This window comes from Barbatula barbatula, assembly GCF_947034865.1.
Source record: "Barbatula barbatula genome assembly, chromosome: 6".
Taxonomy (NCBI): domain Eukaryota; kingdom Metazoa; phylum Chordata; class Actinopteri; order Cypriniformes; family Nemacheilidae; genus Barbatula; species Barbatula barbatula.
The window spans coordinates 13,688,101-13,700,365 of NC_136765.1; the positions used below are offsets into that span (position 1 = coordinate 13,688,101).

The 12,265-nt window shown below is 37.8% G+C and overlaps 1 protein-coding gene across 2 annotated transcripts in view; it reads right to left on the reverse strand.

The window, feature by feature from the left end:
* The window catches only part of fut8a (fucosyltransferase 8a (alpha (1,6) fucosyltransferase)), a 67,535-nt gene that overhangs the window by 19,035 nt on the left and 36,235 nt on the right, over positions 1–12,265 (reverse strand). For both annotated transcript variants that reach the window (XM_079458927.1, XM_079458928.1), the window contains one exon: positions 9,573–10,068. In XM_079458927.1, the coding sequence (XP_079315053.1) occupies positions 9,573–9,775 (203 nt within the window). In that variant the 5' untranslated portion in view covers positions 9,776–10,068. The remainder of the gene's footprint in view (positions 1–9,572; positions 10,069–12,265) is intronic.

Genomic DNA, 12,265 nt, shown 5'->3' on the forward strand with positions numbered 1-12,265 from the left:
AGGATATTATTTATCATAGGGCTGCTCGATTATGACAAAAATCATAATAGCGATTATTTTGGCCAATATTGAGAACCCGATTATTTAACACGATTACTCATTAACCTTTAAAACAACAAAGAAAAAAAAAACTCCACTAATTCTGAATTTAACTGAAAAATAAATGTAAAGAAATAGCACTGCAGAACCACAACATTGTACCAGACAATTTCTAAATCGTTATAATAAGCTAATTGCTGTGATTTGTAATATACTTATTCAAATATTTTTACTAACAAAATTGACAAATTGCAGCTTTAAGAATAAAAGGACAAATTCTGCCATTCAGTTATAGAAGGCAAGAACATAACCAAACGTTATGTGGCCCAAACTTAACTTCTGGTGGACCTCCGCAAAGAATCAATAACTGTTGAGTAGTTTTAATATTAATATAAATTTAGATGAATGTAGATTAAATCTAAAATAAATTGTTATGTTATAAACAGGCGTGGCCAGGCGTGTGTGTCTGATGAAACCGTCTATATTTTTTTTTTGTAAAAATGGAACCAAAACATTAATCACAATAATTTATTCTGTTTGACAGTTGTATCATAGAATAGCGCAATGAATCTGAACAGTAGTCCCTAGAATCTGATTATGTATCTTGGTTCACCCAGCCTCTGGTTGGGAACAACTGCTTACAATATTGCAAGTACAGCAAAAAACAAAAGCAGTGCCCATCTGTGGTAACGGTTTCTTATATTATTGATGCAAGATTTCATTCCCTATGACAAAGCTACACAAACCACAAAACTGCACAGCACACCCCACTGCAGAATGGGCCGGAACTACAGAAATAAACAGGACTGACCTGCTGGATAGCTTGGGATAAACCAGTGCGCAAAACCAGCTGTAAGAAGTGTGGCACGACCCATTTCAAATAATCACAGGCAAAGTTGTTCTACTTAAAATGTAAATACATTCCTGTATAAACATATGCCATATAACAGATATAATGCATGTATCCATGTTACGATTACTGTGTTCTGACAGTTATTAGACGGCCCCCTCCCAGCCTTATGACAAATGGAGAGTTTTAAAGGAATAGTCTATCTTGAAATCCAAAATTCTGCCATCATTTACACGCCCTCTTGTCGTTTCAAACCTGTATGACTTCTGCAGACCACAAAAGAAGATATTTAGAAACATGTTGTGAAGAGAACAGCGTAACCCCAATTCGCCTCTATTGTAACCGTTGCAAGTGAATGGAGGGGGCTGTTTACAAAATTCTTTAAAAAAGAAAGTCAAAGGTTTGAAATGACAGAAGGTTGAGTAAATGATGACAGAATTTTCATTTTCAAAGTGAATTACTCCTTTAAAAAGGTTTTAACCTAAAGTTTTATGCAATGCTATAGTTATAAAAATGTAAAACTATGTAAAAGTAAATGGGATAACGGGTAATTATTTAAGAAACGTTCCCACGGTGTGTCTTTGTGTCTGTTGTTCTGATGAGGAGAATGACTCTTCAAGTGCTCATTTGATAGACAAAAGTGTGTTCTTGCTTCAACCAACACAGTAACTTCTGTTATGGGTAGTTTGTTTTAAACGGAAAACATTTTTCAGTGTGTTCGTGCGTCTGTGGAGGAAGGGAGGGGTTTGCAACCCAAATCTCATGTAATTAGAGTTTGATATATTTTATTACAGCTGCACCAAACAGGGCGGCCAAATAGACCGACACCAGCCCACACCCGAGTGTAATTAGTCACATTTAAGAGGCACTAATGGACTGTCAAATCCACAGTTCACTGTCGCTATGGCGATACATCCTGCGCTGTGATTGGCTCCAACCTCACGCGTGTATGGCCTCCAGGCTGCGTTTATTGGCTGGCCAATTATTAAAATCAATGCGAAGACCTCATAGGAAAGAAAGAAATCCCAAAGGATATTTAATATTTCGATTGTTTTGCCAAGACAGCAATAATATTTAAGGGAGCAAATGGACACATTTGCATAAATCCAGATTTTCTTCTAAAAACACCAGTTCTCTTCTGTGTATATGTTTTAGAGTTTCATAAGTCAACTTAGTATTAATACCAAAAGGGCTCATGGGATAAGCACTCTCAGAAAGTTGGCACGATTTATTAGGGTCTTCATGAAATGTCGGTAAAAACTATTTTTTTGTCGAAAAAAACCCCAGCTACGCTAAAACAACAACCCGTCTCTTTAATTGATATTGAGTTCCTGCCCACCCCTCTTCCGTCCGGCGTGTCGACACAACACACGTGATAGATTTGTAATTCAATGACCCCTTTAAGAACTGCGATCAAAAAGTCATAAATGAAATCAAATATATGTAATAATATGGTAAGAATGAACTGTGTGGCATTTTTATTTTCGTGTTTACCTGAAAAACAAACCTTAATTTGTTTTCTTACATTCTAAGGATTTTCATTAACCTGAGGAAATGTTACTACCTGAAATAAATGACTTTAAACCTCATTACAAATGGTTTTTACTTTTCAGCCTAACAAACAACTTTTTAAATATTCGGTCTTTGAGCTATGAAAAAGAATGCTAAAATATTATAAAGACATTCATAATAAAACAGAGGCGTATGTAAAGCTTAACAAGAACTGTTGAACGAGTTTGATATGCTAGTGTGTGTCAGCAAGATATAAAATGGCATCAAATGTGACAAAACCAAAGCGACTTACACATGCTGGCACATGCCTTGATAAAAAGCGTGTGTGTATGTGTTGCCTTTGTCATAAAAAATGTAAATATCTGACCTCAGCGGCTGAAGTCCACTCCTTTTTCTTATCTCGCTGTTCACTCCCGCTTGCACAAACATCTCGATATAATTTAGCTTTCTGATGATATTCTACATACAGTACCTGATTATTTGCAAATTTTGTAAAATGTATAATTGTTTTTTGTTTGTTTATCATATTGATCACATCCACTCTCTTAACACACACGCTTAAGTATACTGTATATATGACTGTCTATTGTGTCTCTGAATATGGGTATTATCCTCATTGCTTTGTGGTAGTCCCCTTCTACCGACACCGCATTACAGCACGTCATTGCTTCTCTGTGTGTATGGTGTATGAGGGAGAAGCAATGAGTGCCTTTTTTTTCCATCAAGCTGGCTGCCTCTCCATCAATCACAGCACCATCTTTGGCCTGCCCCATCACTCATCCTCATATCTGCTGAACTCACCCTCTGTGTGTGTTTGTGCGTGTTTCATTTATCCAGAAGTCAATATAAAGAGAGACGAAGGCTCTAATGGGTCATCACGGTGTATGTGTGTGCGTTTCAACAGCTGATAAATCCTACAGGTAGGGTTTAATGAGAGACTGACAGTATTGACGCAATACTCCGGTGAAGAGATAGGAGGAGAACTAAGTGCTACAATTCATTAAGGTTGTATAGGTTTATATATTTCAAGAAGGATGGGGAGGCGTTTTAATCTACCATTATTCATATAGCCGGTGTGTGAATGTAACAGCAGGCCTACAAAAATGCACACTGGATTCTGGGCTACCACATTGAGTGTATCCTTTACAGAAAATGTACAGTCAGACGATTATTATTGCAAAATAAACCCAGACAGGGCGATAAGAATCACTCTAAATGTTTTATTTAGCGAATACGACCATATTACTGTACAATACTTGCAATAAAAAATAAACAGTACAGTATCTCCTGGCATGAGATCTGGAATGGGCTCCATCACCGCCCATGACCCAGACGTGCAGTATACATGGTAGTTAACTTCCGGTCTGTGTTTGTGGATTGGTCTGGCTAGTGGCTAATAATATAACAGTTTATATTTTATTTTATTTATATTAATATTTTATTGTATGCTAATTGGATTAAATTAAAATATTTAAGAATTCTATTGTATTTTCAGTTGTTTAAAGAGTAGATAACTAGGGATTTTTAAGGTCCTACTTTGGTTAATGGAGTGTCCAACAACAAGTGTATGTACATAGAAGGTGTAAAAACACTATTATTTCGTAATAATAGGCAGTTATTCTTGCTTTACTTCTTGACTGACTCTCAAATGATTCGTTACGCGATTCATCTGTTTAATCCCCTCCTTTCTGCTAGCCTAGTCTGATGTGTTTAGTCAGATGGTCTAGTCTGCTGTGATTGGTCTACCGCGAATGAGGAAGTTAAGTTTGGACCCCAAAAGTGTGTATGTAAAGTTTGTTTATGTTGTTGCGTTGAAACCATCTCTTGAAAACCAATAGATGGATATTGATTTAAAAATTCTCGTGATGTACGGCAGTGGTTATTCAGGAATATCAGACTGCTGGAAGGTGTGATTGACCAATCAGAATGTAGCCACATGCTAAACATAGTTATTGGGAGTAGGTCATTGAGAATGATTATAGACCTCATCTTCATTTACATGAGAAGGACGGGTACATTAACATTCAAAGTTACTCATTTACATGCTACCACAACCTCCAAAATGTAGGCTGTAAATGTTCAGTATTTCAAAAAATACAGTCGGATTTACTGAACAGAATGTCATTGCATGTGAAACTGCAATAATCACATTTTGTAAAAGTCACATAATGCCAAAAAAGCGTTTTAAGTAGGTTTGTTTTGAGTTCAGCATGTGAAATGCCAAAACATACATGGAGTATCTGGGCGCCAAAATGAATCCATACTATAAACACAATATGGGTAAAACAGGTCTAAGCCTTCCTTGTTCTTGTCCTAACCGTTAATAGTAGTGATATGTAGTGCATCCAAATTTGTGTACTGTATACTGCACATGGTTTCATTTAGTAGACTAAAGTGTACACGTGCCCTCTTACATTGTGTTTTTGTATTGTTCTACAGCTGTATGTACATAAAATTCCTCTGGCTATGATGTGTGGCAATATTGTATTCCTCTATCCAGTCCGACTCTGAGTTGGCACACACACAGTCGAGAAGTCAAATATCTGCTGCATGCAAACACTTCAATCAGAATGTGTTCTCGCTGTTCAGCACTGTTTACTTTACCAGTCAGATCAGAGCTACTGTAAACAGTACAGAGCAAACAACATTCAATGCCCATTTCTAAAGAGAGAAAGATGGAGACAGAAAAGAAAAACATACAAAAAATGGTTGTATACATTTTTCTGAGTAAATGCAATTGGTGCTCGCTAATGTAGGGTTCTGTAGGTAGTTAGCATAGCAATGCTTTACGATTAAAAGCGTTTCGGTTGGTTGGCAGAGGGTTGCTGTACGGTTGGTATATGGTTGGCAGAGGGTTGTGTGTACATTATATTCTGCTCCATCCAATAGCCATCCCTGACACAAATATTAATGAAACAATCTGTTTGGTGAAACCAAGTTAGAAATAAGGAACATTACATATTGGTTGCGGCAGCATTTCAATTAATCTTATTGCGCTAAAACAAAGACTTGGCCAAGTCTGCCCTGTTTAATGCCCGTAAAAGCCTGTCACTAAAATCATACTTTTTTCCGACTTCTTAGTCTTTTATCCTATAGCTTTCACAGCAGTTGTTTTCGTCAGTGTTCAACTGTCTGTAACTTAAATGATCTGTAGTGGAGAAATACATCGGGTTCTCACTGAAACTGCATTTATTTAAAGCCTTCGAGTTCAAAATAGCTGAAAAATCTTCTCTTTGAAAACGCTTCTAAAAACTGTGCTATAAACAGTGTCTGAGTTTCTGTAGATGTTCTGCCAAGTAAATCACCAAACGGATCTATTGTTTTGTTCATACTTGTTTACATCCTTGCTGGAAGTAGGATGTTGCGTTTCCTCTTTTTGTTTACAGAAGGCTGATTTTCATATTATCTGTAGAGGAAGGGTCAAAAGTAGGTTTGGTGTTGATATAAATAATGATAAATTTGATTTGTTTGATGTTAACCAAAGCTTATTACGTACGGTGTTCTGAATAATCCCAAATTAGGACTCATGACAGAAGTGTAATTTATTAATGCCGCACATAGAGAAAGTGAAGGTACGGAACGTGGTCAAAGTAAATCATACGAGTTGATTATACATTACAGTTTAGTCAATGTTCATCCGTGCACATTAAAAATAAAAAATAAACCTGTTTTCTGAGTAGAAAAAACTAACAATGAAAACAATTATGCTATTTCATATAATACATATAAACATGGATCATTTTAAATAATATATTATTATTAGTTCCTTTTAATTTTTTTTTCATATTTTTCAACTACCCACATGTGAAAAGGAATGCAGAACATGTAAGATGATCCTATAAACAGGAACTAAACATGTTCCTGTTCATCTCAAATAATGAAAATTACACAAGAACGTGCGTTTACTCATTTGCCTTTGGTTCACGCGTTCAGTACACAATATTTTCTTGCGGTCTGCCTTCTTTGTTGCGTGCTGTCTTAAGTGTGTACTTGTTTTTCGCTTGCAACACGCCGGTGCAAATTGTGCTGCTGAACTGAAATCATGCATGCAGCCCTGCCCCAATAGGACAAGTGACAGTTCGATTAACTGGCCCAAATCTCTCTTACACTGGCCCCGGGACAACCTTATTGTCGAGCCCTGCCATAAATCTAAAACATAACAAAAGTGTGTGTTTATGCAGCACATTTCAGCGTGGATTGTTTTGTGATCCTGTCACACTGTAATGCAGGCGTTGCAAAAGAGGGGCTGTTTGTGAAGGATGGAGCTGTGCCACGTTTTTAGCAGTTTTTTCATTTTTCATGTAAGTGTTGGTCCTTAAAATAGCCCCAAAAGGCACAGTAGCAAACATCAGTCGCAAAAATGATCTTTTTATGTGAAAAAATAAGCTTTCCTGTGGCTCGGTGGTTTGAGCATGGTGTTAGCAATGCCAAGGTCATGGGTTCGATCCCAGGGATTTCACATACTTAGAAACAAATGTATAGTATAATGGAATGTAAATTAAGATTTTGTTTCATTAAAAAAAAACAATATGTTTAAATTTGTTTTAAGTGTATCAGAAACAAAGCTACTGTAGAAACAAAACGGCGAATTCCATGTTAGGGGACCCACGGTGTACGTAGTTATAGTTTGAGATGTCTCTGTCATCCTGCTGACAAACTACATTTAAACTTACCTTTGTGCATAATTTTAGCCCTAGGTGTGCCATCTATTTTTTTGCAGACTTTACAGGCTATAATTTAAGAAATGCAAGGTTCAATTTAGAAAACCCCACTGACTTACATTGCTTACCATAGAAAACCTAACCTACAGCGATGACATACATTGGGATATTTGCATACTCAAATGTCATCAGTCTTGTCTTCCAATACTGCAAAAGTGCAAAGTCATATGTTGATTCTTACACACATCCAACTGCAAACAGGACACATGTCACGGCAACCGAGAAATGGCTATAATGCAGTATTTTATACTGTATATCCACAATCAAAACTTGAAACCTATTCTATTGATTCCGTGCAAGCTTTAGTATGTTTATATATGTATGAAGTCAAATGTCAGAAAAATTAGGAGGCACATTTGTAGACACACGGGTCATTTGAATAAATTACTATAACACTGATAACTGACCTTGACAGACCACAGTCCAAGTAAATGAATGGTGAGTGAGTTTGCATACTGTATACACACTAGGGGTTGAACGACCTCCGATTTTTTTAAGTCGACTATTATGTGATAAAAGTTAACGTCAATGTCGACTAGTTGATGACGAGTTGATGACGTCATTAATACATAAAATAATAGCGAGAGAAGTAATGTTTTGCAACGGGATGGTTGTGGGCAAAGACACTTGTGTGTACGTTCGGCTGCGGGAAAATGGTGGAACTCCCTTAAAAATAGCCTCTAAATATATAAAATACAAATACAAATAAACTGTTGTTCAACTATTGCACAAGAGCAACAACAACTAAAATAAAACTTTTTTAAAGTGTGAGGTCGGTGGTAGCAGGGCTATGCAGTAAAAGAGCAGCGGGCGGATCTCTACAGCAGATCTGAAGTGTTTGTACAGACCAAACTTCCCTGACATTTACACCAAGTCAATTGAAAGGGTCATGTGTAGTACTAGATGAAACAACTGAAAGGTGTGTCGAGTTTGTTTCTGACGCCGTTCGACTTAAGAACAACGTCAATATATTTATTAGCTAATGCAGCAGACGCTTTATAATAACGGACTTACAAAGACAGCACCTCAGTGACAGCAGACAATATGATACTTTTTGTTATTAATTTTTAGTTTCTTTCAAGTTTTATTTAATGGGGAACAAATAAAAAAATTGCATATCATCCGAAAATATCTCTGTGTAGAAGCACAGCGCACTGAAATCTATGTAAAGTTATGCTTTAACTTTACCTGCAAGCTTTCGAGGTGTCAGATCAAATCGTGAATGTTATGGACGATAACAGGACAAGATAACATATAGGAGTGTGACGGAATTGGCTGAAGCGGATGGGAATGACATCCGCCCCACAGGCAGTTCTCTTGGAGAAGCCTGTTCTTTAAGGTATAGTGTTAAAATCACATGACCCGCGACTAGTCGACTAATTCGTGCAACCTCTAATGCACACTGCAATAATTCACCATGGAACATACACACAGAGCAGACTTTAGTGTGTTTCAATGCAATATTTTACACTTGGTTCATAAAACCTGAACCACATGCATGCAGAGGCTACGGCACGAGTGGGTAAGCTGTAAAGAAGAGTGTTTATGTTGGTTGATGATATGAGGCTTCCTCCAGGATAATGATCATTTAATTAGCAAAGCAATTCAGAAATAGCTATGTGGCTATCTGTCAAACCCCACAATGCATAGCAGAAAGGCACTAAGAATGACCTGAACGTTTAAAACCAGCGCTGTCTAATGAGGTCCAGTGGTAACTAGGCTGGCCAATAAAGTAAGGATATTACATAAACTGTTTTTATATTTAGCAAAATTTCTATATAAATCTTGATATTTTTATATTAGCTTTGAATTGGCTTAAAGGGATACTCCATCTAAAAAGTAAAATAAATGAGTAACATTTTTGGGTAGACTATCCCTTTAAAATTTCGATTTTTTTAACCCAAACTATTTTTTAAGAAACCATAATTTCGTACAGTCATTGTAGGTCATAATTACATAAATGTAAAATACATAACGCTCAATACTTATTGTTACTTTAATAAACCACAATTTGTATTTGTTTTGGTAACACTTTACAATAAGGTTGTTTTTGTTAACATTAGTAACATGAACTAACAGTAAACATTACTTTTACAGCATTTATACATCTTAGTTCATGTTAATTTCAGCATTTACTTAAACATTTTTAAAATCAAACATTGTCATTGTTCACATAAGTAAATGCACCATGAACTAACATGAATAACTGTTTTGACATGAAGTAACATGAACAAGGATTAATAAATGCTGAAAAACTATATTGTTCATTGTTAGTTTATGTGTGTTAATGCATTTACTACTGTTAACAAAAAGCGTTACCCTAATTTTTATAAGGGACATCCCAGATTTATGTTAAATCATAACCATCTTAAAACATTTCAAGTTCAAAGAGAATTCCATTAAAACAATGTGAGATTTGTAAAGTGTTTTGAGAAATCCCAAAAGCTTACCTGAGTGTCTCGGCCATACGTCTCAGATCTTCATTCTGCTGTTTCAGCCTCTCCAGCTTGGCCAGGATCTTGGAGAGCTCCCTGCTGGACCGTTCCGGATGATCATTGTCCCGCACAAGGTGACCCCCGATGTAGAAAAGCAGCGTGCCCCAGGCCAGCAGCACTAGCATAATCCAGCGCCACGAGCCCGTCCAGGGACGCATGGCGCCTACTGCTGCCCAGAACACACTCCTTTCACAACACAGGAGTCTGAGGCATGCTCACACCAGCAGCGACGCACCACCTCAAGGCACCTCAACAGCAGAGGGTGAACGTCAGGAGTCGCTGGGGCTCTTCTTGAGTGCGTGTAAACGTTCAGAGGTTATATCATGGCAGTGGAGAAGCAGAGCGTTCAAGTATGCGCGGATCTTGTTTTCCCCCTGCCTCGAGATCCTCGGAGAACTGATGGCTCAGATTAGTTCCTCTTCCTCCAGGGCGTCTCCAAGGATTTATGCTTCTGTAAAAACACAGCAGCGTGTGTGATAAGTGAGATGGCAGGACATGCTTGCAGTAACAGCGAGAGATAAAGGAATAAGTGAGGTCTGAGATTATCAGCTCCGCCCTTCCCTCCACATGGATATAAGACTGAAATAAGGTCCACTGCTGAGAAGGCTACAGTCGCACAGCTATTAAAGAAGATTCAAATGAGCTCAAGAAGTCAAAGCAAGATTCAAGTCAGCAGAAAGTTATTGTGAATTATGAACTTCTGATGGGCTTGATGGAAAAGTGTATTTATAGAGTTAAAAATGATGCTTGATTCTGTAATAGTATAAGTATTATGATTCAGCGAATATGTAGATTGATTTAAGCGGATAACTTTTTAGTTGTAAGTCTTTTGATGCATTAAAGGAAACTGTATAAAACATCATAATAGGGCTCCTGTTATATACACAGTATGTACGCACAGTACACAGTGTGGGATACTGTATTTGTACAATGCACTCAGGTTGACCCGTAATTTTCATGTGACCATGGAATAGAAAGTTATGCCTACTAAAATGCTTATTATATTTTGCCAATGTCTTTCTAAGGTCATAACTCGATGCAACTAGTGAAAATAAAGGCGTAATGAAAGGCATTTTGTTAAACAAATTTATTGTTAATGTCAACACAGCATTTGACTACATGATTGCGAACGCGCACGCACGCACGCACACACATTTATATTAGTATAGGCACAAATAGCTAAAAAAGATTATATAGAAAATTCATAACTTTCATGCTGTTGAGTAACTTGAGGTTTGTTTCTGTTGAAATTCAACAGACACAAGTCTGAAATGACAATGAATACGAGCAGGAATGCCGATTTAAAGCAAAACTAGAGTTGCCTTGCCTTGCCTTTACATTTTATACACACACATTCAATGCACCCCGATACGGAACCGTTGCAAGCACCATTTAAGCTCTAGGAACAGCAACAGAAAGACATGTTTTATTGTCTTTGTATTATGTATGGCACTCTGTCTTTTTTATCTCATCACATTCAATTCAGACGACGAACTCACGGCTCACAATAATTCATTTCGCCGTGGCAGCGCAGATTGAGGCTCGGTGCTGAAAAGCGGCGTGGGACACGCCGTGACAGGCACGCACAAACCTGCGTTGTGACTTTCGCTCGACTCGAGAACGCTTGTACATTCATTTATTGACTCAAATGAGCAATCACAGTTGAACTGCACTTGTATCACAATCTTAAGTTAATACAAACGGCACACCCACGGCCATATCTTAAAAGCAAAGCATTTACGGAGCCGGTATAATGTGCCACTCACTGTGCATGTAAAACGAGGCTGACGGATGGGAGTATCTGACAGATAGGGGAATGCAAGCAGTGCTTATCCTTCATTATGAATGAGGGCGGAATATAGAGAGCCATTATGGATTTCTGCGCGGAGCATATACAATGTATTATAGATTGTGGTGGTGTGTCAAACCCGGTAATCAAAGGCTGCAGTGCGGGACTGAATCAATAGAGTGACCTTCTGCTTGTGTCTGAGTACAGCATACCGGCAGCTATTTATGCACATCGCTACTGCAGTCAACAGGGCGTATGTGCACCGGGCGCTAAACGTAAACAAAAGACGTTGCACACGCTCTTATTAGCATACACAACATCATCTTATGATCTTATGCATGCATCCTACTGATTAAAACAGGGCTAAGACATGGAAATCTGGATTTTTCTTGCTCTTTTGACACAATAGTACACAACGACACATTTTAACATCTCTAAAAATAATTGTATCCAGTTCCAGGCACTGATGTCGAAAGCGATGTCATGCTAAGAATATTAACATTACTCCCTGCGTTTACACATCATATTCAGCTATTATGGTAGCCTCCACATAGCACAATCTCATTGGCCCAAATCTGACTTATAACATTTGCTATCATTGTCATCTCCGCTTAGGATGCAATGTGAGGTTCAGAGAGAAGAAGAGTCACGGTATTAAAACGGTAAATTCAATCTGTTCCTTAAAGGTCCAGTGTAGGAAATGTAGCGGCATCTAGAGGTGAGGTTGCGAATTGCAACCAACGGCTCACTTCACCGCTCCCTTTCAAAGCACTACGGTGGCTGACACAGTGACTGGTTTTCACGTCTTTGCCAGAGGAGATTACATATTTACGAAATTAAATCTGTAAAGCAGTTTGTC